Here is a 27,817-nt window from a genome sequence, read left to right as displayed (position 1 = left end):
ACCAATGAATCATTATATTACGATGTGGGGTGGGGGGTGGAGGAGGATCAGGTACCCTGTCGTGCCACCCCAGAGAGCGTTGTCACCCTAGGCGGCTGCCTATATCACCTATGACAGGATCTGCTACTCAGTGCTTTATAGATAGTGCCTGACTGTGTCATATCAACTTAACTCTTGGTTTACATCAAGGTATTTTATTCAGATGGAATGGATGGAATTTGACATACAATTGTCAAGACACGTGAAAAGGGATGAAGTGAACTCCCAGCATATTTGGGAGGAGGAGAAGAAAAGAGAGAATGGCTTGGAGCGACCAAAGAGAAAGAAAAAGAGGCAATTTCCTCAATTCAAGAGTGCGTATCACTGCAACCAGGGTGAAGGGAAGTGCTTTGGTGTACATTCATATGGGCAATTAATCTATTGATGTAATTAAAGAAGGGATGAGTCAATGTGTGTAAGAGAGAGCGAGAATGCATTTTACTTTCCAGGAACCAGAGCTGCAATATTAAAACCTCTTTGACAGACAAAGTATTTAGACATAGTTATAGAATAATCCAAGACTATCAAAAAGTTCCCAAACCAAAAAGTTGATATCTAATATTTTTATAAGACCCTTTAAGTTGAAGTGTGTAAGTTTTGCGCTACTAGTGTCACCAAATGGAATTGCAAAAATATTTACTGTTTTATCCCAGTCTTCCATTGATTGACCAAAAGTGAGATGATTGACCGCTGTGTTTAGATTTTTCATGGGAATCAGCTTAACTATAGACGTCTCAGCATAGTATATGGAATATTCCTGGTTCAATACAAATTCATGTGACAGCATTTTTTGTTGATTGCCACAAAAATGTATTACAACTTCTCCCTCCTTTTCATTAAAGAAAGCAAAAATCTGGGTTACAGTAAGGTACTTAAAATCTCAATGGGGCCAACCCGTGAACATTCACATTACTCACTGTTTTAAAAGTATAGCTACGGAGACATAAACAATATGCCTGTTAACATGATTGTAGTGTGATGAAATCACTTATTAACCTTTTCTGTTTAAAGATAGATCCAATTTTACAACTTCGTTGCCATGACGACGTAATGCTGTAAAGCTAAAACGACCATTAAAACAACGATTTAAACACCTTTACAGCTCAATAATACACAAGATTTAACAGAAGAATTAATGTAAGTGCTTTTATAATATATAAAAAGGTTCACATTTCTGCCTCTAAACCCTCCACAAATTGGCCCCATTCACTTCCATTGTAAGTGCCTCACTGTAACCATGATTTTTGCACTTTTAAAGAAAAGGAGGGACAAGTCAAAATTATATTTAGTGGCTTTTTACAGTGTAGTGTCCCTATAACTATACTGGGGCATTAGACCACAGGGTGAGCACCTCCTAACACCTCTTCCAGCAGCAAGCTGAGTTTTCCCCAGCAGGTCTCCCATCCAGGTACTGACCAGTCTAAATTGATTTAGCTACTTTTATGCCTTTCATCCATACTAGATTGGTGTTTTCTTTCTCCAGAAACAAAGACTTGCAAAAGAACTGCATATTTTGGAAAATTGTGACGTTAATTAACTAAAAACTGAATGTTCAAATTAAAACGTATTAGTGTGGATCTACACACCGAACCATTTTTGTTTGAAAATGCCTCTCATCCACACTAGAATGGTGCTTTCCTCCGCTGAAAACCACATACTTTGGAAACGATGATGTTAGGAAACAGATTAGTGTGGATGTGGACTAAGAAATGAGAATGTACTGCAAATTGATGGGAAGTGCCATTGATGTTGCTTTAAAAACAAACATTTATTTACAGCCAAAAGTGTTTCAAAATGAATCCAGTTGATGAATTCAGTCAATATAATTTGCCGCTCTATTTTTGACAATCATTTTATAGATTGTTTATTATGCCAAGATAGCGCTTATAAATCTGAGCACAAGATATGAAAAAGGAAGGAGGTAGAGTGAGCGGAAGCAGATTTAAACTTCAGATAGGGATGGATGGATTGTGTGTGTGTGTGTGTGTGCGTGGTGGTGGTGGTGGGGGGTTGGGCTTTGGGAGGTGAAGATGGATAGCAGGAGGAGAGGAAGGGAGATGACTTGAACTGAACTAAAGCGCAATTGAGGAAGAGAAATGGCCTGATGTAATTCACTTTATGTATTGCTCCATCAAGCCCATCACTGCCGTACAATCAAATTCTGTCAAGATGAGTTACGTCCAATCAGAATCTGTATTTGGTTATCTTATGCTGGCTGTACATTAACAGTGCCAATGCCTTATGCTACTAGAGTGGTTTTATTTAGTGATCGACCGATATGGGGTTTTCCAATGGCGATGTCAATATAGATACAGTTTAAATTTCAATTTTATGATAATCAATTAAAGAGATTTAAAATATCCAATTTGCTTATATTTATGCATTATATTTATGCAAATAATAAGAAAATGTGCATTGTCCATTTGTAAAGCTATCAGTTGATTTGTGAACTAACCTTGTTATTAATTGGAAATGTGGGCATGTCATTGGTCATTGTGGAAAGCCAAATATCAGGCGATTGATTGGCCTGGCTAATTTATTGGTATGTTCATTAATTTGTAATAGTTTGTCCACAATTGCATGTTTACTTCATGCATCCTCATGAATTTCTTTTGTTTTATACCTATTCACAGGTATAACTGTGCTACTGTCATTAACAGTCTTCATGCTATTGGTGGCAGAGATCATGCCAGCAACCTCAGACTCCATCCCGCTAATAGGTAAAGAATGCTTTGTGCCCTTTGATACATTAACATGCATATATTTGCTTTTCTGTGTGTATTCTACAATATCTTTAAGTAATTTAGCAAGATTCAGCCTCACATAGTTCATTTGCACAGGGCTCTTTGAATATTTAAGTCTGTATTTAAACATTTGAATGTTAATATTTTTTAATGAGTTGTTAAATATGGCAAGTGTGGATGGAGCTTTTGAATGTGCTCTGATCCATACACTGCGCCACTACTGAATAAATTGTCCACCGTTTTGTATCATGGCCAAAAGTGCTGGTCTTGGCAACTGCAAGCTCGGCCTCTCATAGTAATTTGCAACGTGAATCGTAAAAGCCTGTTAACTGGAAATGATGGCCAGGCCAAGAGAGATGAAGCAGGGGAAAAATAAAAATAAAAACCAACCAGAGATACCAGAGACAATCCTCTGAAAAAATAAATAAATAAAAAAATGCCATCCCACATTCTATTTTCACACCGTCTGTTTATAGGCCCACAGAAGACACAGAGATGTAATCTGCAGAAATGTGTTTGTTGGAAGAGTGTTCATCCAGAGTGCTTTGTCTCTGCTGTCTGTTTCTCTCTCTCTCCTTTATGATTAAGTTTTTATGGTTCACTCATCTTTTCCTCATTCTTCCTTTCTTGCCTTCCTTCCCAGCGTCACTCTTTTATAAATCAATGCCCTTATTATTTACATTTTGCCCTGGTTTTTACCGCAATGGCTGGGTGATAAAAAGAGACCATTCTACTGAGAGAGTAATAATTTAAAGGTTTATACATACCATATTCTCTTTCTGTCCCTCTTTGTCTGTCTCAGGGCAGTACTTTGCAAGTATAATGATCATTGTTGGAATGTCAGTTATTGCAACGGTGGTCGTGCTGCAGTATCATCATCATGACCCCAACGGAGGGAACATGCCCAAATGGGTACGTATACACACACACACACACTTTTTAGGCTGTGCTTACATTACTATAGCAACTGATACGGTATAGATACTATAGACACTTGGAACTGACTACTCTGTCTAAACCAATTGATCAGATTTCATCACTTGCAAAATGACAATGTGGACAGTCAGCCCTAGAGATCGGATTTGAAAAAGAAATCGGATTTGTGTGCAGTGTGAACAAAGCCTTACTGTCCTATGGTGTGCCTAAATCTACAAATGCCTTCATCTATCCTAAAGTGCATTTCTCTCATTTCCCCATTTTGTCAGTAGTGTTGAAAGCAGTAATTTACTGATTCAGTGATAATAGAGATAAAGCTTACAGAAGGGGCTAAATGAGTATATGGGAAGCAGATGGATGGATATAGATCTGCATTCTGTCCATGCTGATGAATGACCGTATTTGAGCATTCTGTAAGCCAATTAGCAGCTCGGTCCTGCTTATCGAATCCCATTCACTTGCCATGACAAACCCAAGAAGGAGAGAAAGCGGACATGCATATTTACTCAGGAAGACTAATGTTAATTTCACAACACAGCACAACTAGATTTCTTAATTTTCTACAGAAAATAGGCATTATAATTTTAACACTATTTCCAATGTCTCTACAGTATGTTATTCTGGTGCCAAGAAATGGCTGGTTTCCCATAAGGGTCCAAGTCAAAAGACGCCCCCCAATTCAAGTGTTCTGAGTGGTTGTTAGCGCATTACTTATTGGTTAAAAAAAAAAAACGTAATTCCAAAGAAAAGTAATAGCTCACCTTAATTCATCACAAAACGCAAGTATGTGTTGCTTTCTCAATGTTGCCACAAGTACTGCTAGAGCAGACATAAGTGTGAACTGTCCACTTCTACTACAAGATTTATTTTTCAAGTTAACTATTGTCATGGTGGAGAAACAGTTTGAAGAGAATATAGCTCAGTAAGTAGCGTAAAGTCAATATATTTTGAGTTACTTACCTGAATAATAACAAGTCCAGTTTAATGGCACAGACTCTTTACTCTATAAGAAACTGAGAGAGAGAGAGACATATTCAAGCCAATGTGTATGTCTAGAGCATCTTAGTAAATTCTGCTCTGTGGTTATTTTTTATCTTGCATGGTCTGACATCACACTAGAAACAAGGTGGTAAATCTCTTATAGAAAATGGGTATCTAAAACAACTGCCCAGACGTTTGAGATAGTGTTGGGTTCGAGTCCACCTTAGTCAAGTCAGAGTCAAGTCCGAGTCTATAAAAAATCAAGTCCGAGTTGATTCTGAGTCCAAAAGGGGCCAAGTCGGACTCAAGAACGAGTCCATAACAGTCCGAGTCCACTTCATAACTAAGAAAAACTGTTTTACAATATAAATGTAACAAAAACACCTCTGTTGCATTTCATACGTATATACATTTCATGATTAGTATCCTGCTGAACAAACGTTCAGAATGAAAGCAAATGCTTTAGGTGTATGAAGACAAAACTGTCCTTCAACACAATTCTTATTGCGTTCTGTTGACATTTCAATTATTTGTTGCTTTTTCTCCTCCAATCAAACATAGACTAAAGAAAGTGCGTTGGTCTGCAATCAGTCAGATATTTAAATATCAACTAAAGAAAATTTAATTGAGCTCTTCTTTAACCACAGAAACATGGAGAATAATAATTTTGAGTCATACATTTAACAGAATTGACTTTCAAAGTATCAGAGATGTAGACTATAAAAGACGTGCATAAGTTACCTGGTGGTACACAATAAAAATACAATATATTTTTTAAAATAAAATGTCATAACCAACTAAATTAATCTCGTAACATTAAATTTAGCTTCTTACACAAACAATAATACATTTATAATACATCAAATAATAAATTTATTTTATAGTCTATAATTAAATTCTAAACAAAATATGTCACTGCCCAAAATATCCTAATATTTTCTTGTGCATGGTAGAATGTTGTGAATGGTGGACAAATGCTGTAAAAGAATGTATTTTAAGCAGCTCGTCAATGCTTTGAAAATAGTCAATCAATAATAATAGGTCCTGCATATCTGTTTAGAGTTGCTGTCTGCTTTAGCAATAATGCTTTTTTGCCCCGACTATTTAAAAAGTTACACAGTTAATTCATCAAGCTATTATGGACCAGTTCAAGCTGACAACACTGCACAGACCACAAGAGACTACAGAAGCCTACGTGTAGATACATTACACCTAAAAAGACTTAAAATCCAATATTAATACTATTTTTATGTATTTTTATTTCAATATGCTCTTTTTTAGTAAACTGTGAGAGACATGATGTGGGTGACTCGACTCAATTAAGTTCTTGATTTTAAGTTTTAACCACGATGAAACCGCAATGCGAGCATCGTGGCTGCACAAACACCACACGCAATGTTACATTTTCTGTATGTACATTTGATACATACCCTTCTTTAAGTTTTCGTCATGCTAGCCACTTCGGTAGTCGATGTTATACATCGAATATATATATATATCATTTATTTATTTATTTAATTTATTTATTTTTCATTGGATCACAAATGTCAAGGACTTGGCTGGACTCAGAAAAAAATCCTGAGTCCAAAAGGCTTGAGTCCCCCAACTCTAGTTTGAACCCCGGCACTAAACCTTGGATTGCTCCTGGGGGACTGTCCCTGTAGTAAATGTATAAAGGGGACACACCTTTTGGTTATGCTGTATGCAAGCAAGCATCCATCAACTTGTCATAGTGATAGACTAATCTTTAATACACCAAAAGTAATGTAAAGATGCCAAAAAAAAGGATCTAGTTGCTTAAACTGCAGTTTTTCTGGGGATGACAGCAGTGCCAACCCCACTAGTCATAGATTTTGCCATGCTTTATGTGTTGCCTTGGCCAGGTCTTGGCAGTGCAACTAAATAATTCCACTACGTCACCTCTTTATCTCTCTCTGCATCATGGTCCTTTCTGTCATATATGTTTTACTACTCCTTTCCTAAAACGTATCTTCTCTTGACTCAGCAGATGCTAACCAGGGCTTGGAAAAGAATCTCTTTGATTCTTTCTCTAGCATTTATTTCCAGTGTTGATCTAGTTCCATATCCGGTGTTATCCAACCATTTATTTTTACAGTATGTGTAGTGCATAAGCAATATTCGGTTCAAAACAGTTTGAGGCACTACTGTGAAATGCATGCTTCCTTGCTTGCCAAGCACAATCTGACCTGCTAAGCCTTTGTTTAAAGGGATTCCACTTTTACTATTAAAAGCTAATGTTGTTAACTAAGAAAATCTGCATATTTTTCAAACCACCATTGAAGGTTTACCTTCTCTTACCAATATTTCTCCCTCTACATATACCTTCTCTTAGGTTCAGCTAGTATTGCTCCAGTGGGTGGCCTGGTTTTTGCGCATGAAGCGGCCTGGTGAGGGTGAAGACCCTGAGCGTCCTCCTTGTGCCCCTCACTTACGGCGTTGTTCTTCAGGTTCCCAGAGTGGTAGCCTTCCTAATGCACCCGGTTCTGCTTCTGCAGACCTCCACCACCACCACCAAATGTCCTCTACGCTCCATCCGCTACATCCTCAGAGCCTCCTTCAAGCTGCTGCTGTGGCCGGTCACACCCACCATCTCCACACCCAGACCAACAGCGCCAACAACAACGGCAACCTGCTCTACATCGGTTTCTCCAGTCTGGATGATGCCTTGCCGCCATCCTTGCTGACTGAGTCTGTGCAAAGAAACAGCATCTCAGGCAGTCTACGTCCTGCCGTAGTGTCGCCACCAGCAGTTGGCTCCAGCCCACCACCTCACCTACCCTCACAGTTCTGCAGCCCTCCACCACCTCCGACACCCAATCTGGAGGCCACAGGTTGTCCGAGTACAGTGTCTGGTGGTGGAGGCGGGTGCTCTTGTTCGGGAACCAGCGGTGGAGGTGACCCACAGCTTCAGGCAATTTTAGACGAGGTGCGTTACGTCGCCGATAGGTTCCGTGGACAGGATGAGAACGAGAGTGTGGCTGAACAATGGAAGTTTGCTGCAGCTGTAATCGATCGACTTTGTCTGGTAGCATTCAGTGTTTTCAACATCATCTGCACCATCTCCATTCTGATGTCAGCACCTAACTTTGTGGAGGCAGTTTCCAAGGACTTCATCTGATTTGACTTGGTGTTTGAAATGAACATGCATTCGGGAAACTAAGGTTTGATCGTAAATGGGAAATATCCATCTCCCTAAAACAGTGACTCAATTCCCAATACTGTGATTGGATTAACGCAGGATCTTGAGGTCTGGAAAGATAAAGCTTCTGATTGGCTGATGTCCTTGTACTCTGGACATTGTAGGCCCGTTTAAACATCTCCAACTCAAAAAACGTATTGCACTATGATGTTTGTGGAATGCTCAAGACCTTCATCACAAGGTGTTTTGTAAATGAAGAGGGATGTTTGGTTCGCTATATGGTAAGATGTTCTAGACTCAAGTTCGCCTATGGAATGAATGAAAAACAAAACATAAAAAATGTGAAAACACTGATAATGACCTTTCAACTGCGTCAACAGTTTCATAACCTGACATAAACCTCTAGGGAATGGGCAGCCGTTGTTCTCAACATTGAGTGACTTTGTCAGTCTAACAACTTTTAAACTTCCCTAAGATGTCAAACTATATTTTGGTATGTTCATCGATGAGTAGGTGGCACTGAATAAGAAGATGAGCAATGAGGAAGGATAATGAGGGTGTGAAAATATTAACCATAATGGCAGACGAACGGTGAATGGCTGGCATTAACCCAAATCACACAGCCTAATCTGTAAGAAAGAAAAATGAAAGAAAGGTTTTGTTCAGGGACAGGCATCACATATATGATAGTTGGATAACTTCATTGGGCTGCGGGGTTTAAGAGGTTTAGATAATGGAGAGACACAGTAGAAGTTAAAGATGAAATACCCCTGACATGGACAGAGATAGAGACCGATGGAGAGAATTAGGACTCTAGGATTAGGAATATGAGGCAAGAGTAAAACAAGGGGAATGAAAGACAAAACGAGACAGAGTGTATTTGAGACAGAGACACAGTCAGCACAAAACAAAAGAAGGATGGACTGAAGAAGTGGATCAGACAACTGGATAAGAAAATGAAAGAGTGATAGGGGAATTACAGCAGGATGGACAGAAACATACGGATTAAGCAGTTGGGGGTAAGTGAGACTCAGCAACATTTTCTGGCAAGAGGAGAAATGGCTTCGCTGTTGGAAAGAAATAGCGCATCATGTACCAAAAAAGCAGTCACAAAACAGACAAGAAGAAAAGATAAACACATTGCAGATAGGAAGTGGTAGAGGGTGTTGTGAGAAAAAAGATATAGAGATAATTCCCCTGAGATATAATGGAAAAATGTCACAAAGACAGCTGCGACATGGATAGAATTTTATATTTCCCTCCCTCGCCCACCATCTCTGTGAAATGTCAGAACAAGTGAGATGTTCTCCGAAATGAGAGATAATATTCAGAATAACTAAATAGCAGTACAACAACCACAGTAACTGTGCATAGATTATCTGCCATCATTTAAAAACTTTGATACAAATACAGAGTAAATGAATTAGCCAATTTTGTCCCATTTCTCTCTGTCGTTCCCACACACACAAACAACAAATAAACACAAAGTGGAATTAACATTAGCTATATTTGACTTTCGGATGGTTTGTCAATCTTTAGTAAGGCTGCTCTGTCTAGTTTAAGCGGCAGTAGCACCACTAAAAGGAATTGTAAAAGCATGAGGTAACGTATTGACACCAGACCACTGAATTATTGGAAATTAATGCACACCAGAGGACGTAATGTGACAACCTGAAGTGGAGTGGCCATTACAACTTGGGTGTGCATTAATTTTCAATAATTCAACAGTTTGTCATCAATTATTTCTTACTGTTACCATGGAGCGAACTCCACTCACAGCAATTACATTGGTAATGCACAACTACAAGTTTATCCACCTAGAAAAGCAGTTCCACTTCAAAAGAACTGCCTAGAAATCTTGCAGCTAAATAAAAGCTAAATTTACGTGGCTCGTATCATGGAAGTTTCCTGGTAACATGAATACTAGAGGTGCTAAAACAGCGACTTTTATTCTCTTTTGCACAGATCACAAGTACTGTAAATGGGGAGATTATCAGTTCATAAACACTTATATTTCACACTAACATTTTTACTATAGTGATTGACTTTTAAGGCGATACATGTTAATGTTTGCATTACATAACCACCAACATTTACAAGCTTGTTCGAGCGCAATCATACTGCGCAGAAGCTCAACTGAGAATTGCACTTGCGATGCAAATACAGCGGAGTCTTGAAGAGCATGCAAGTCGACACGTGAGCCGGAAGTGTTATAGAAGCACCACAAAATGAAATGGTTGCTTCAGCAATTGTGTTTTTCCTGTTAGGCTCAAGGTTTAGGATTGGGAGGTAGGTTTTGTTGATTTAAAACTCGATAGAGCATTAACCTTAAAAACCTCATCTGTTTGGGAGACAATTTTACTCACATTTAGCGCTATTTGACATTTCACCTCAGTATGTAAAAATTACAAGCTTCACATTTTTTCTTAGAAACCCTCTGACTAGCTTGCCTACTAGGTTTCATTTGTAAGATCAACACATGTAAAGTAAATGCGGTTCTCCTTAGTTTTTACAAACTATGGGACAAGTCAAAAATATTTTCTGTTTTAATCGACAGCATGCTACAAATGCTGTCGATAAAACTCAAATTGTAAATAACCTGGACTGTTTCTTTTGAAGGTTGAGTGGAAAGAAGTAGAGTTTGATAGAAAAAAGTGGTTATTGTGGTGTTGAATTGGGGTGGTTGAATTTACAGGAAAAACAAATACATTTGAGAATGAACAATTTACAATTAGTGTCTTTCATTAGAGTAATGAACAGTTTCATTTTGCATATGTCCTTTTTGCTCTGAATGGACTGCAAATACTGTCCCAAATCTGCATCTGGGGCCTGTTAGTCTATCAGGTACATTTTTACAATAAACCAGTTTTTGGATGGGAAACTCAAAGAATCATTTCTAATGACAGCACATTTTTGGCACTTTCAAACAGTTTTGGTCTTTACTGCAAGTAGGGGGAGGCAGGAATAATTGTAACAGTTTTGGCATTTTGCTCATTTGTTTTTAGCTTAAAGCTTGGAAACATTCTTTGATATTTGAGCAGACATTACCAGAGTCAATAAAATAATAAAATACATGAAGGCAAATGTTACATTCATTGCACACAGTCTGTATAACTGTAATGGTATAATGTGAAGTATATAGTTAATGCAAAACATGTCCTCATATTACGAAAGACAGGCTTTAAACAGGACATCAGACTATATGTGAACATGTCAAGCTAGACAAACAGGTTGATATGGATAAACTTTATGTATATGATATCATTGTACATTGTACATGTACCTGATATGGCTATGGTGAGAGCATTAAATTAATACTTATGTTATATTTATTGAGCGTTATTCTTATCCCTGCTGTTCCCTATTACTTAATTGCTAAAGTAATTATAGCAATTAGTGGTTGTTGCAGTATTAATTAATTGCTAGTAAAGTAAATTCCCAAAAAAATTATCTGGTAATACACGCTGCCAAATGTTGCTGATGCCCATTGTGCTCTTATGAAATACCAGCCATCTCATCTTAATAGAGGACCAAGCAAATTACAAGCAAAATCTCTCTCTCTCTCTCTCTCTCTCTCTCTCTCTCTCTCTCTCTCTCTCTCCCGCCTCTCTCACTCTCTCTCTCTGATGCAGACACAAACCATTTTCCATCTTTGAATAAAGTGTTCTTTTCTAACATGCAGTCTGTGCTTTGTTATTTTATGAGTGTCTGTTTCTTAAATGAGGGCAGAAAACGAGTGACAGTGCGGAAAACGAGGCAGAGAGACAGATGAAGAGGAAATAGGGAACTCTGCAGAGAGATTGGGAAAATGCTGACAAGCAGTCCCGGCTGGACTGGGTTTTAATTGATCACTCGTTCATGAAGGAAGGATGGCGAGGGAGGGTGTAGAGTTAATGGTGGGGAGAAAGGGCAGTGTCTCAGTCTGTGGGTGGATTTACGAGGAACAGCACTCGCACCTCACGTACACCGGCCTGAAAGTGCCTCAACCACCAAAACAACCACAACACCCCAATGAATGCAAGACCTGTAGTTACAAACTACACAATGGCCTGTAATGGTTGATCAAATGGCCATGAACCTGACATTGCATGTGATAAAAAGCTGAACAATCTAAAATGATTAATAATTTGTTTAGAGATGGTAACATACTGTACAAATCAAAGGCCAACCAAGAAAAAATCCAACCAAGTTTTATGATTGTATTATCCAAAGCTTTCCTGACCAAACACTGGGACATGATGAATCTGTTTTCCACGGGACTATTTTCTGGTTCCAGAAGCAATGTACAAACTACCGAAACAAGTGATACAAACGGAACAACAAACATTTAAAGTGTTACTTGGAGTTGAAATGAGTTCAGGCTCATCTTGTGAAGTTGCTGGATGTCATAACTCCACATGATTAATAATATCTTAACTAACCCTGGGTCATTGCTTCGTGTCATCTACCCACTCCTTAAACTTTGAGGGAAGGGCACTGTCAAAAGACGGTCATCACAACTCGGCACAATGGAGCCACAAGTTTTTTGGTGTGGCAATTTTTTACAAATGTAATCTAACCTTCACATTATCCACTAAAAACATACACAGATGCAAGCGTAAACACTGGAGACCATAAAACTGAATCAGACTTCTGTTATGAATCGTGTACATTTTTTGTACTTTTGCATTCAGAAAAAAGTTGGATACTTTGGAATTCTTAATTCTGATTGGTTGACAGACATTCCATAACAATTCCATATCACTTCATCACGTTATTTTTTAACTAGGAACAGTGGTTTGGGCTGTTTTAAGCAAGATACTTAATCTAATTTAATCTAAACACACACGTTTTCCAGTGGACTTTGAAAAAATAGGATCAAATAGGCAGATTCAATTCACGTCAAACTTTATTGGCAAGATAAACTGAAGTGTGCATTGCCAATGCATTGTAAGACACCATACATACAGATACAAAACTATTATTTTCTCTCACTGCTTTCACTCTTTATCATACACAATCTTGTGCGGTTTCGCTTTTGAGACTGGTTCAGAGACAGTGAGTGAGCGTTTTTAGGTGATGCGAAGAGATAAGGCAGCTTGCCTGTATCTCTCCCACACCTGGCTCACCGCTTGCAGGTGAAGTCTCCAATCACCATACAGTAAATCCACTCCTGTGTTTATTGTGCCTGGGACATGCGTTGTGCATAATGAATAAGCATGCACTGCTCCGCACAATCTCTGTGCTAGGATGTGCTACAGTAAAGTAGCACGATACTTTAGAAAAGTAATCTAATTACAGTTACAGACATGAATAAAACAAGTTACTTGGATTAAACATTTAAAATCTTTATGTTAGTACTCTTACAAACCACCATGGCACAGAGAACACGCGTTATGGTGGACGCAGTGGAGTGTAGTTGTTTATTCATATTGAAAATGAAAATAAAGCATTTCAAGATTTAATGCGCTCACAATCAATCTCAGCAATCTCTGTGGAAGCGTGCTCCCAGCCCTGGCTGAACGAGAGAGACACGCAAGGCTGGGCCAGCAATAGATCCTCCTCAAATCTCCACTCTCTACCCCATCTTCACGCTCCTCCCTCGGGTGTCACTCTGCAGCTGCCGGCGGGTGAGAGGGGATCGGCTTCGGGTGTATATGGAAAACAGCGCTCGTTCCCATCTGACAGAGGGATAAATCACTCACAAGATGGAAACATTTGCGGAACGGCGTCTTGAAAAATACGTCGCTAATTAATCGGCTCTTTTATGTTCTTTATGTAGCTACTGTACACAATTAAACCGACACAATACAATAGCATTATAGTAGCGTTCACACCAACACAAACACAGGTAAACAAGCATATCTACTACTACTTGCTGGCTTTGTCATATTGCTGTAATTTTGTTATTGTTTTCAGTCAATATTAAAGTACTAAAAGAGCTATTAGTGTCACATTTCTTTTTTTTTTGTAGGTTTGATTGGTTTTAGAAAGTAATGTCAAAGTAAAGTAATCTGATTACTTTCCAAACTAAGTAATTGGTAAAGTAACCGGATACATTTTTTTAGAGAAGTAACCATAATCAGTAGTTGGTTAATTCATTACCCAACACTGTTCACAGCCATTATACAGTGGGTACGGAATGTATTCAGACCCCCTTACATTTTTCACTCTTTGTTATATTGCAGCCATTTGCTAAAATCATTTAAGTTCATTTTTTTCCTCATTATTGTACACACAGCACCCCATATTGACAGAAAAACACAGAATTGTTGACATTTTTGCACATTTATTAAAAAAGAAAAACTGAAATATCACATGGTGCTAAGTATTCAGACCCATTGTTCAGTATTTAGTAGAAGCATCCTTTTGATCTAATACAGCCATGAGTCTTTTTGGGAAAGATGCAACAAGTTTTTCACATCTGGATTTGGGTATCCTCTGCCATTCCTCCTTGCAGATCCTCTCCAGTTCTGTCAGGTTGGATGGTAAACGTTGGTGGACAGCCATTTTCAGGTCTCTCCAGAGATGCTCAATTGGGTTTAAGTCAGGGCTCTGGCTAGGCCAGTCAAGAACAGTCACGGAGTTGTTGTGAAGCCACTCCTTCGTTATTTTAGCGGTGTGCTTAGGGTCATTGTCTTGTTGGAAGGTGAACCTTCGGCCCAGTCTGAGGTCCAGAGCACTCTGGAGAAGGTTTTCGTCCAGGATATCCCTGTACTTGGCCGCATTCATCTTTCCCTCGATTGCAACCAGTCGTCCTGTCCCTGCAGCTGAAAAACACCCCCACAGCATGATGCTGCCACCACCATGCTTCACTGTTGAGACTGTATTGGACAGGTGATGAGCAGTGCCTGGTTTTCTCCACACATACCGCTTAGAATTAAGGCCAAAAGGTTCTATCTTGGTCTCATCAGACCAGAGAATCTTATTTATCACCATCTTGGAGTCCTTCAGGTGTTTTTTAGCAAACTCCATGCAGGCTTTCATGTGTCTTGCACTGAGGAGAGGCTTCCGTCGGGCCACTCTGCCATAAAGCCCCGACTGGTGGATGGCTGCAGTGATGGTTGACTTACTACAACTTTCTCCCATCTCCCGACTGCATCTCTGGAGCTCAGCCACAGTGATCTTTGGGTTCTTCTTTACCTCTCTCACCAAGGCTCTTCTCCCCCGATAGCTCAGTTTGGCCGGACGCCCAGCTCTAGGAAGGGTTCTGTTCGTCCCAAACGTCTTCCATTTAAGGATTATGGAGGCCACTGTGCTCTTATGAACCTTAAGGGCAGCAGAAATTTTTTTGTAACCTTGGCCAGATCTGTGCCTTGCCACAACTCTGTCTCTGAGCTCTTCAGGCAGTTCCTTTGACCTCATGATTCTCATTTGCTCTGACATGCACTGTGAGCTGTAAGGTCTTATATAGACAAGTGTGTGGCTTTCCTAATCAAGTCCAATCAGTATAATCAAACACAGCTGGACTCAATTGAAGGTGTAGAACCATCTCAAGGATGATCAGAAGAAATGGACAGCACCTGAGTTAAATATATGAGTGTCACAGCAAAGGGTCTGAATACTTAGGACCATGTGATATTTCAGTTTTTCTTTTTTAATAAATGTGCAAAAATGTCAACAATTCTGTGTTTTTCTGTCAATATGGGGTGCTGTGTGTACAATAATGAGGGGAAAAAATGAACTTAAATGATTTTAGCAAATGGCTGCAATATAACAAAGAGTGAAAAATGTAAGGGGGTCTGAATACTTTCCGTACCCACTGTATATACTGTATATATAATGGACATATACACTGATGAGCCAAAACATTATGACAACTGCCTAATGTGCTGTTGGTCCTCCACATGCTGCCAAACACAGCGCTGACCCGCTGATGCATGGACTCTCCAAGACCCCTGAAGATGTCCTTTGGTATCTAGCACATAGACAATAGCAGCAGATACTTCAAGTCCTGTAAGTTGTGAGGTGGAGCCACCGTGGATCAGATTTGTTGGTCCAAAACATCAAAATGCTCAATCGGATTGAGATCTGGGAAATTTGGAGGCCAGGGCAACACCATGCCATGAACTCTTCATCATGTTCCTGAAACCATTCCCTAACAATGTGTGCAGTGTGGCAGAGCACATTATCCTGCTAAAAGAGGCGAACCTGGTTTGCAACAATGTTTAGCCAGGTTACAAGTGTCAAATTGACATCCACTTGAATGGCCAGACCCAGGGTTTCCCAGCAGAACATTGTCCAGAGCATCACACTCCCTCCACCAGCTTGTCGTCTTCCCAAAGTGCATCCTGGTGCCATCACTTCCCCAGGTAAATGGTGCACACATACTGTACACAGTCATCCATGTAAAAGAAAATGGGACTCATCGGACCAGGCAACCTTCTTCCACTGCTCCAAGGTCCATTTCCGAAGCTCGTGTGCCAATTGTATGATCAGTTTATTAGCTTCACTTGTGAGTTGTCACAATGTTTTGGCTCATCTGTGTGTGTGTGTGTATATATATATATAGATATATATAGATATATCTAGCTTTCAGTTTGTCCAGACACTCAGGTGACATTTCACCCCACATTCCTGTAGCACTTGCCATAGATGTGGCTGTCTTGTCGGGCACAGGCCGAGTGCCATAGGTAATCACAGCAGTGCTGATTTAGGGCCATACAGCACAATTGCGAGTGTGATATTGCTTATATACAACAGTTCAATGAACAAGTAAATAAAAATAAATTAGAAAAAACTGAGTACAGTCATAAAAAACACATTTGTGTTTGGAACTATTTCTTACGCAATGGATCAGAATCTGCCGTTGCTGGTTCAAAACAAATTATGCGTCCAAGCCTTCGTTAGTGATTCAAAGATTTCAGTTCAGAAATAGTAACACGGCTTGTGTTGTTTCTAACAAGTTATTGGAAAACAAGGATGGATGTGTGTGTGTGTGTGTGAGAGAGAGGGAGAGAGAGAGAGAGCGAGAAAGAGAGAGAGAGAGAGAGAGAGAGAGATGGAGCGTGTGCGATTGCCGCTCCCAAGCAGAGATGCTGTCAGCTTTCTGAAGATCAGCTTTCTCAGTGGAAAAATAGCATCCAAGCAGGAGTATTTCTCCCTATTTCGCAGTAGCCGTGCGCAAGAGTCTTTCACTATAGAAACTGCAATGTCCTCCGCCATTTTAAACAGCACATCCTCTCCAATATGGAGACCCTGGTAAGAGGTATGCGCCTCGGGTGTGTAATTAATCAGTCTGTTGTGTCTCTCAGCTGTGATGAGCTGTAATGCTGAAGTTATTAGTTTAAAGCCATTTAAAGCTATTTCCTAGCTTTAGTAGTGTAGAAGTAATACGAGCGATCACGAAGAGCTGTTGTATGTAAACACTGACTGACACAGATTCTCGTCACCTAACTGGCTCATTTTACACACAAAATGATATTTTGTCACCTCCTGCTGCCTAACATATGTAATGTAAAAAGCTCTTAGCTCTTAACACATATGCACTGCTCTTACACTTTAGTTTAGAACGGCACAAACACAAACGGAGTGATACACGGACAGACAACAATTCGGAATCAGAAGAACGAAGAGTGCGTGCTGCTGTGTATGGATGCAGCAGATCACATATATAACGACGTGCCAGATCATTTAGACCTTTGCATGTCAGGAGAAGAATTTTAAACTTATTACGGCATGAAACAGGCAGCCAGTGAAGACTAAACAAGATGGGAGTAATGTGTGCAGAACGCTTGGTGTTAGTGAGAACACTAGCTGCAGAGATTTGGATACATTGTAATCGGGCAATAGTTTTAGCTGGTAGGCCAGTAAAGAGGGAGTTACAGTAGTCGAGACATGATGATATTAAAGCATGAATTAGTGATTCTGCATCCTTCAAACTGAGATTGGGGTGAAGTCATACAATGTGATGTAGATGGAAGAAAGCCATTTTAATGATGGTTCTAATGTTGCCTTCAAAAGTAAGAGATGGATCAAAAGTGATTCCCAGATTCTTCATGGTTTTAGAGCGTTTGGTCAGATTTCCATCAATATTTACCCAAATGTCAATATTTCTTATAAGTGTTTGTGGCCCAGAAATCATGATCTCAGTTTTGTCAGCATTGAATTTAAGGAAATTACTGTTTGACCAAATGTTTACATCATTGATACAGGCACTTAATGAGCTGTTGGCATGTGTTTCATCAAAACATGCAGATGTATAAATCTGGGTGTCATCAGCATAGCCGTGATAACTGAGACCATGACAACGGATGATCTGACCTAGTGGGGGAACGTAAATTATGAACAGTAGTGGACCTAGTACAGAACTCTGGGGGATACCTTGAGTGAGAGGAACAGTATGGGATTATGAACTGACATGGGAATCTATGAACAAATGAATCCTTGTACACACATTTCTGTTGATAAATTGCTATTTTCTAAACCCTAAATGCTAATGTTTTGACACCATTTGATGTTGAGCCAAAATGACATTGCTTTAAAGTAAATGTTCATTGCTTATGATCTGATTGCTATTTTGGCAATGTTATGATGATGTGAGCACAAATATTCGCATAGAGGCCAGAGCTCAGCTTTAAAGAAATTATATATAGCTCAATTTCCTATCCCAAAATGCACTATGGCACTCAGTCAATGCATCAATGAATAAAGATTGCATGTGTCTGTCATTACTGCGGCAGCTATGGCTCGTCTGCCAGAGTAATTCACTTGCCTCTCTCCGTGAATGTGCTGTGCTGGCACATTGACTTGTCCAGATTTACAGTGCTCACTCAGATGGAGAAAAAGAGGATATAGGCGAATAAGAGAGTGCATGTGTGGCAAATAAAAGGTGTGATGGCACACACATTTTTGCAGAGATATACAGGTGATGACAGTGATTATGAGTTGGAGAAGGACAGAACTAGGATTGTGTGAAGATGAAACTAGTGTGTATTTGAGCGTGAATGAAGGTACTGCGTGGGTTGAAGATGCATAGATTGGTGTTTCTGTGTAAGAGAGATAAAGCCATGAATCTAACTGTATAATTTGCACCCTTCTAATTTATGTGTTTATTACAATTTATAGTATCAGCATAACAATCTGAATGAAAAGCTGAACTGAAAAATGAACATGAATTCACTGGCCAATTAATTCCATGACTTTTAAAGGTTTTATTAATTTATTAGGCCAGGAAACACAATGATATTTCCAGATTGTCCACGGGACCCTGTAAATGTAAGACGTTGTATCAGCATGCATTGATTAGTGATCTAGAAATAGTGCAGAGTCTTAAATATTACTTTAAATAATGTTTCTTTGTATACAAATTTTCAAAACATTTTTATTTCCAGGTTCAAAATATATTTTGAATTCCAGATTTTCAATGTGGTCTCAAACTTTTGGACCCCACTGTATATAATATGTAACTCTATAAGAAGTTTAAAATTGGATTAAGAAGTTCCTCAATCATTTAAGAGTGTAACAGGACGGTACCATGCTGATAACATGCAATCTGCGCCCATCAAAGACCCCTCATATTTGGAGATACACAAACATTTAGACTCCATTGTTAAAAAGGCCCAGCAGAGGTTGTACTTCCTTCACCAGTTGAGGAAGTTCAACTGCCACAGGCGCTGCTAATCCAGTTCTACTCAGCAGTCATTGAGTCTGTGCTCTGCACTTCAATAACTGTCTGGTTTGGTTCAGCTACGAAATCGGATATCAGAAGACTACAAAGGACAGTTCGGACTGCTGAGCGGATTATTGGTTGCCCCCTGCCCTCCCTTCAAGAACTATACACTTCCAGAGTGAGGAAAAAGGCTGGAAATATCACTCTGGTCCCCACTCACCCAGCCCACTACCTTTTTGAATGGATGCCTTCTGGCTGACGCTGCAGAGCTCTGAGCACCAGAACCGTCAGACACAGGAACAGTTTATTCCCTCAGGCTATCCATCTCATGAAAAGTTAAAACTATACTATAATTACGTGCAAGACACATCCTTGTCAATTATATTATTTAACATATCCTACCTCTTCTGCATCATATTCCCTTGCACTGTATATACCAGATTTGTATTTATACATACTATATATATATATTTGTGTCTTATTGTGTATTTCTATATATACTTATGTTTCTATTTGCTCTTTATTTTTATTCTATTATTTTTTTTTTTTACTGTCTCTGCCTTGTTGTATTGTTTGTGCACTGGAAGTTTCTGTCACCAAGAATTCCTTGTATGTGGAAGCATACTTGGCAATAAAGCTCATTCTGATTTTGATTCTGATTCTGATTTAGTCTCTCTAGCCAAGCTCCCTAAATATTCATTAAAAGTGTTAATTAACATTTTATTTTTTTTCCCATTGCCCTCTCTCATTCATCCTTTCACTTTTCATGACAGCGACACACAAACACATATCAGCTGATCTCTGAATGGCTTTAGTGATGGCGGCCGTGATCAATGGCTTTTAATTAACGGGGTATGATGGACTTGATCGATAATAATGATGAGGGATAGGGAGAGGAAGGAGAGAGAGTAATTGAAGGAAAGTGATGGAGGATGTTTAGGGAAAAATAAAATGAGATATAAAGGTTTAAGTTTGTAAATGAATGTGGAAGGAATGCAGAAATGCTAAGAGGCATGCAGAAAGAAAGAAAAAAGGGTAGACGTGCTGAAAGATCTACCGAAAGACATCCAGAAAGAAAGAAAGTTAAAAATGTTTGCTGGTTTTGTGTAATAAATAATAAAATGCAACTAACCATATAATCGTGCATATTTAAGATAGCAAATATATAAAGGCTAGGCTTACAATCTTTTAAAATGGAGAAGACAAAAGGATAGTCCATCCAAAAATTTAAATTCTCTCATAATTTACTCACCCTCATACCATCCCAGATGTGCATGACTGTCTTCTACGGAACACAAAAAAAATATTTTTAGAAGAATATCTCAGCTCTGCAGGCCCTTACAATGCAATTGAATGGTGATCAGGCATTTGAAGCTCCAAAAAGGAGATAAAGGCAGCATAAAAGTAATCTATACGACTTCAGTGGTTTAATCAATGTCTTCTGAAGCGATCCAGTTGTTTTTTTTTACTGTACTTCTTGCCATTGCAGTCTCTAAGCACAATCATGATTTCAAGGTTCCTATAGTGCCATCTAGCACTCTGCTCATCCGTCAAGCCCTGGGAGGTGTAATTCATTCTAATGGTGTTTTCACACCTGGCTCGTTTGGAGCGTTTGATTCGGAACCTGGCACGTTTTCTCCCTTGGTTCAGAAATAATGCAAAAGCAGCTAATGACAGATAAAAATAACCATGACGAAAAGTTCAGAGGGATGGATTTTATTTGCAGTGCAATCCCTGACTGGAATGCACATTTTGTGCCACGCAGAAGCTTTTTGCATAAACATGACATTAAAAGTAGTTGAAAATTTGTAACAGTTGACACATTTTGGCAGGTATATAATTTAAACCGGTATTTGCATGTAAGAGCTAAATACGTACCTGAACAGCACACAAACTTTGACCAATAAGAGGACAGTTTGTTCACATGTGACATTTATTAACACAGTTTCGGTCCGTTTTGAAATGCTTCCTTGTGAAGGTGAACTGAACCAAGAAGAAAATGCAACATTGTAACAAATTAGCCTCTATTTCGGAACAATTTAAACAAGCACTACTCAAGTTAATTATTTTGAATACTGTTGGGCCTATGCTATTCATGATAATATTAATTCATTTCAATTGTTAGTTTTAAATACATTTGAGAACTCCTGGGTTCTCTACAGTGGCAGTTGAAGGACATTTCTATCGGGAAGACATGAGTGTCTTGAGAGGCTTGAGTGAGTTTTAAGATGCCATTTATTTGAGCAATGTAAAACAGAAAATTAATGTCTCTCTTTGGCGTAGGCCCCGTCTGGCGGTCCGAGGGAGTTGTACTTGGAACCATCCTATCCTGCCATAGACAAGAGGCAGGGGAGAGGAGCCTACCCCTATGCGGGACGGGGCTCAACTGGTGGAGGTGGGGTGGTGGAGGTTGCCGGTTAGCACACTGAAACAGCAATGTGATAGATTGTGAGCAGATTTCTAAAGCAATGGCTTACATGCGATTGGCTAGGAGTTACCCAGCTAATGATGTGATGATGTACAGCTGCTAGTCTTCCCGCTAGAACTACGCTGCGCTTCCATTTATTGTTGTGTTTTACCCACAGATATATCAGTGTTTTTACCTCAAGCTTCCCACTGTAAGCTCTGTAAGTCTGACAGCTCGTGAGAGACGTTATACTCCGTCAACATTTGTTGTTTTGTTGGGAATCATTTTATTATAGTAATAAACATATGATGGAAAATAGTATTTTCAAATGTATTACATTTAACGTGATACAAGTCCTGCTAAACCTTACCGGTGTAATGATAATAATGCTGTCACTGGTGTGTAATAATGTCAGTAGTTCTCTCACTGACTTCAAATGTACTGTGACGGTTAATTGCGCAACAGGAAGATCGTAGCACATCTCAAAGCTTGCAATAGACGTGTTCTATGTCCTCCTGTCCTTCCCGAGTTCGTTCTTCCAAGGTGGCTTCACAAGACCGGACTCCACAAGAACGCAATCCCGTTCTTTGCATTCTTAGAATTTAGAACTTAGAAACACCCAATGAGATCAGTCTGGATCCATGAACTATCATCATCGTACCCTGACACTTTGGGTAAAAGTATCAGATAAATGACAAATTAGTGTAAAGTAAACTTGCAGTGAGAGGAAAGACAAATACAAGGGAAAAATAAGACACCTCTGGGCAAAGAGAAAATAAAAGTGAGAATTTTTTTTATTAAAAATCATTCATAAGAAAGGAGCAAAAGCGACAGAATAAAAAGGTGCAGAGAACACTTCTCAGAAGGCTTAGATTGATGACTGATTTGCTATCGGAGTCTCATAGGACCAATTGTTAGCACTGATTATGCTCACTAAGACACCTTCAGTCCACCAGACTGACCACAAGTGTCCCTGTGAGACCACTGCAGTCACACACAAACACGCATACAGTAGTCCCTCTTAACTCACTTCTCTTTCAAGCATTAACCACTTACACCCAAAGACACACAAGCACTCTTGGACCAGCACTTCATCTAGTGTGACCTCTGCAGATCGTTGCAGTTTAGCGCCATATTGATCACGTCTAACTCCATGGACAGCTCCATCCTTCAATCCTGCGATGGCAATTTATTACGTTTTAGATCCCTCTGAACTTTACAGAGCTTTTATGATGGTGTAATTATGTATATAGAGGGCGGAGCGTGCTAAAGCCTGTAAGTGCCTATGTTTATGTGCACTTCATGGGTTAGACTGTAAAAAGCTGTTTAAATGCTGAAGATGCAGCTGTTTACTGTAGTCTATAGGATGTATTGTAAGTATGCTTCTATCTCTTCCTTTAAAGGGATAGTTCATACAAAAACTAAATTTCTGTTTACTCATTTACTCATCCTCTTTTTGTTTCAAACCTCTGAAGGGCTCTATGATTTAAACCTTGTGGAAAACACAGATTTAATAAAACGCGGAGTCACAGAATTTAACATATTTGGGATGAAATTATTGTATAAATGCACAGTTAATTAAATTAAATCGTGATATGTCCTAGTGTGATGATTAAACCACAAAAGGCTGAGATTTACGGTCTGCATGAGCTGAAGCCACTGCTTATATGCCAGACGCATCATTAACATCATGTGCACAATGTGTGTGTATTAATGATTGAGCAAAAGCACTTTATTCACTGTAAAGTGAATAGCACATGCAGACTATATATTTCTATAATTAAATCATAGCCTTTTGCGGATTAAAAAGCACATTAGCCCATATAGCAAACTGCTTTTCCGGAGGTGAATACTGAAGTCGTCAAAAACATCCGGGTTTCCACCAAAATAAAAGCTCCATTTAATTACACGTGTGAAACTGAAAAAAATGCAACAGAAATATATTACTTCTGTATGGTAAAATGTCATATTCAATGTAGTAGTAGTTTGCCGACTGCTGTAGCATATGGTTACAGTGACGGATGTCATTCCCTCAAAATGAGATCTCGAGGCCACGACATAAGGATGTCGTTACCTCGACAAAATGATATCATGGCCATGACTTATTATCACATTCCCATGAGTTAATATGTTGTGGCCACGACAAAACTAAGTGCACCGAACATGTCCCCTCCCGGTCACCGTAGTACAGCACTGTCAATACTGTAGTACACAGAAAAAGGATAAAGGATATGCACACTTGTATGTACAGTCAATTTATTTTTGTAGCAATGTGTTGCATGTCTATTTTTTACAAATTTCTTACATGTAAAGTCATATATAGTCATAACAGAAAATTGCCACGAAATGACATCCATGCAAAAACAAAACAAAACAAACCCCTGCAACAATGAAAAAACCTGTGGTATTTCTGTGAAAAACAAGTTCCCATCTTCTTGGTGGACATCCTGTCACTCTTGTTGGTCAGGCCAGAGATTTAGCAGACATCACATGGATATTTATAGAATATACATGCATGTCTGACAGATTTTGATCATTGAATGGATCATTTTGCATGTGATGGCTCACATAATGAAAGAATGTTTAGAAGTTGTGACAATTTCAATGAGAATCAACTCATCAGTTTTGATCAGCAAGCCATGTGCATTTAGTTATTGTGCAATTGTAGACAACTGTACTTACTCTTTTGCACACATGTACCAAAGCACATGCAATTTGCTTAAATGAATAAGAAATTAAAATCTGGTGTGAACAAGAAACAAATTGTTTTGAAAAAATAATTCTCATTCCAGAACTGAGCCAAAGCGATTGAGAAAAACTGTAATTAGAAAGAGTTTTAAATTATAAAATGTAATTAAACGTTAAAGCCTGGAAATCAGAGGAAATAAAACTGAAAACACAGAATTTTGGGAAAAAATAAACTAATTTCATAGGGCCCTACCTGTATGACTTTCTTTCATGGAACACTGAAGGAGTTTGTCAGAATGTTAGGGACTGACAGTCGCGGTCACTATTCATTTTCTTTGTTTGAGGGAAAAGAGCAGTCTCAACATTCTTTAAAAATTCTCCTGTTGTGTTGGACAGAAGAAAGAACGTCATACAGTTTGGAGCAATATAAATGTGAGTAGGCCTAGCTAATGACAGAATATTCATTTTTGGGTGAACTATACCTTTTAGATTAAAAATATATAATTAATTCTTGCTGTCATTCACCACAACATGCAATATGCCTGCAAATAATGGTTCTTGCATAATATTGTCTTTCCTTTATCATCAGTCAATAAGTGTGTTGATTACATGTAACTGGTTTAGATCAATGGCTTAAATATCCAGTTAATAACAGATATGTCATTGTCAGCTTAAGCTTCAGATTCTTCACTCAAGTATTAGTCAAACCCAATATACCAGCCAATCAGTTTAAATTTGTAATTCTGTGATATTGTAATAATAGCAGATAAAGAGATCCTGAAACCCACTTTTCATCCAAGCATTCAGGCTAAGGCAAGTTTTAAGTGTGGCTAATCCTCTTGTTAAATCCCTGGAGTCCTTGTGATCATAAATAAATTAAGTATTCAGCTGGCTCCATTTTGAGGAAAACTATTTCCCAAGTGGTTGTGCATGAGAGTACAAGTGGATATTTAGTAATTCCAGAGGCAATTCTCCAGCAGGAACTCCATCACAGCATTTAGGCTAGATTTAATATGAATACTAAAGGTTTATTGAAATCTGCTTTCTATTATTGTTTCAAAACATATAAACAGCCTTGAAACTGATGTTGTTTAGGCCATCTGATTATTACAGGTGTCTTTTGACAGGTGGAGTCCAATAGATCTTATTCACAGTAGCACCATCTTTGATTTTTGGCCAGGAAACACGGCTGTGAGGAATAGACTGACCGCCTTTTAAAGGAATAGTTCACTGAAAAATGGAAATTCTCTCATCATTTACTCACCCTCATGCCATCCCAGATGTGTCTTTCTTCAGCAGAACACTACCAACGATTTTTAGAAGAATATCTCAGCTGTGTAGGTCCATAAAATGCAAGTGAATGGGTGCAAAATCTTTGAAGCTCCAAAAAGTTTGTATAGCCATCATAAAAGTAATCCATATGACTCCAGTGGATATTTAAAACTTTTTTTTTCACTAAAAAAAGTTCACTTCCTGCCAGCTTGTTGATGAGGGTGGAGTTCAAACGGTCACTGCCACTGCCATTATGTAAGCCTCCTCTGCATAGATATTCATACCTTTACCTTATTAGCAGCTGTTGCTATGAGCCGTGACAAATCTGCCTGATTCCAGCCTTGCTGAAGCACCCCCAGATCATCATCGATCCTCCACCTCATCGTCTAATGGTTAGATGGAGACCTGGAGAGGCCTTCAAGCCACAGTGTCTTGCACCCACTTTTGAAATTTGGTGCAGGATCGATTATGATCTGGGGGTGCTTCAGCAAGGCTGGAATCGGGCTGATTCATCTTTGTGATGGACGCATAAACCAAGTCACGTACAAGGTTATCCTGGAAGAAAACTTGTTTCCTTCTGCTCTGACAATGTTCCCCAACACTGAGGATTGGTTTTTCCAGCAGCACAATGCTCCATGCCACACAGCCAGGTCAATCAAAGTGTGGATGGAGGACCATCGGATCAAGACCCTGTCATGGCCAGCCCAATCTCCAGACCTGAACCCCATTGAAAACCTCTGGAATGTGTTCAAGAGGAAGATGGATGACCACAAGCCATCAAGCAAAGCCGAGCTGCTTGAATTTTTGCACCAGGAGTGGCATAAAGTCACCCAACAGCAACGTGAAAGACTGGTGGAGAGCATGCCAAGACACATGAAAACTGTGATTGAAAATCTGGGTTATTCCACCAAATATTGATTTCTGAACTCTTCTAAGTTAAAACATTAGTATTGTGATGTTTAAAAATGAATATGAACTTGTTTCATTGCATTATTCTGAAAATGCTGCATCTTTATTTTAACCAGTTGTCATTTTCTGCAAATAAATGCTCTAAATGACAACATTTTTATTTGGGATTTGGGACAAATGTTGTCAGTACTTGATAGAATAAAACAAAAATGTCATTTTACTTAAACACATCTCTATAAATAGTAAATCCAGAGAAACTGATCATTTTGCAGTGGTCTCTTAATTTTTTCTGAGCTATGTGTATATATAAATATATTTATGCCTTTTTACTTTTAGAAATTAGCTTATTGTCCTAGACCAGATTGATTTCTATATTGATCATTAAAACTCAGTGCCAATGCACAGTTGGCACACTGCAGTTCTGGTGCAACTACATCATTTAGGGGTTAACAAGGTTTTATTGCAAGTTTCATTAGAGGCATTCTTGTACTGCTCAAGAGTATGACATTTTATTCACACTCAATATGTTAATTTTAATGCAGTGCAAAGTAGATAGATTTACCCTTCATTTAAAGCGTGTGCAAAATAGTCACATTTATATTACTTTTCTGCATTTAAGCAAACAATCAGGGTTCTTCAGCCAGTGAATTTCCATGACTTGAAAGCCTTTCATTCTGAAAATGACACTGAAATAATCGCAAATTTGTAAAACAAAAAAACAAAAACAAAACCACACCCTTGTTTGATAAAAGTTGCATTGAAAACATTTAATTTTACATTTAAACACATTTCATGAATCCTAAAATGGACAGGGATTAGCGGCACGTTGTTGTCTCCAAGGGTGTGTTCACACTTGGCAGGTTTGGTTCGATTAAAACGAACTCTGGTGCGATTGCTCTGTGCGGTTCATTTGAACAAGTGTGAACGCTGCTATCCTAACCTTGATGCGCACCAAGCCCGCCTATATAGTGGGTCTCGTCCGCTTCCAAACGAACTCTGGTGTGGTTCGACTGAGGGTGTGTTAACACTTGTAATTCGGTTGTTCTGGTCCGGACCAATAATGAAAATTATACATTTAGTCCTGGTTCGCT

At 38.9% G+C, this 27,817-nt stretch overlaps 1 protein-coding gene across 1 annotated transcript in view; it reads left to right on the top strand.

Moving 5' to 3' along the window:
• Positions 1-8,046, top strand: part of LOC127620135 (neuronal acetylcholine receptor subunit alpha-7-like) — a 33,107-nt gene extending 25,061 nt beyond the window's left edge. The window contains exons 8-10 of the mRNA XM_052093241.1: positions 2,673-2,759; positions 3,586-3,695; positions 7,054-8,046. Of these exons, the coding sequence (XP_051949201.1) occupies positions 2,673-2,759; positions 3,586-3,695; positions 7,054-7,839 (983 nt within the window). The 3' untranslated portion in view covers positions 7,840-8,046. The remainder of the gene's footprint in view (positions 1-2,672; positions 2,760-3,585; positions 3,696-7,053) is intronic.
• The last annotated feature ends 19,771 nt before the right edge of the window (positions 8,047-27,817 follow it).

The sequence above is a fragment of the Xyrauchen texanus genome, chromosome 26 (genome assembly GCF_025860055.1).
Source record: "Xyrauchen texanus isolate HMW12.3.18 chromosome 26, RBS_HiC_50CHRs, whole genome shotgun sequence".
NCBI lineage: Eukaryota > Metazoa > Chordata > Actinopteri > Cypriniformes > Catostomidae > Xyrauchen > Xyrauchen texanus.
This window is presented reverse-complemented; position numbering and strand designations above follow the sequence as displayed.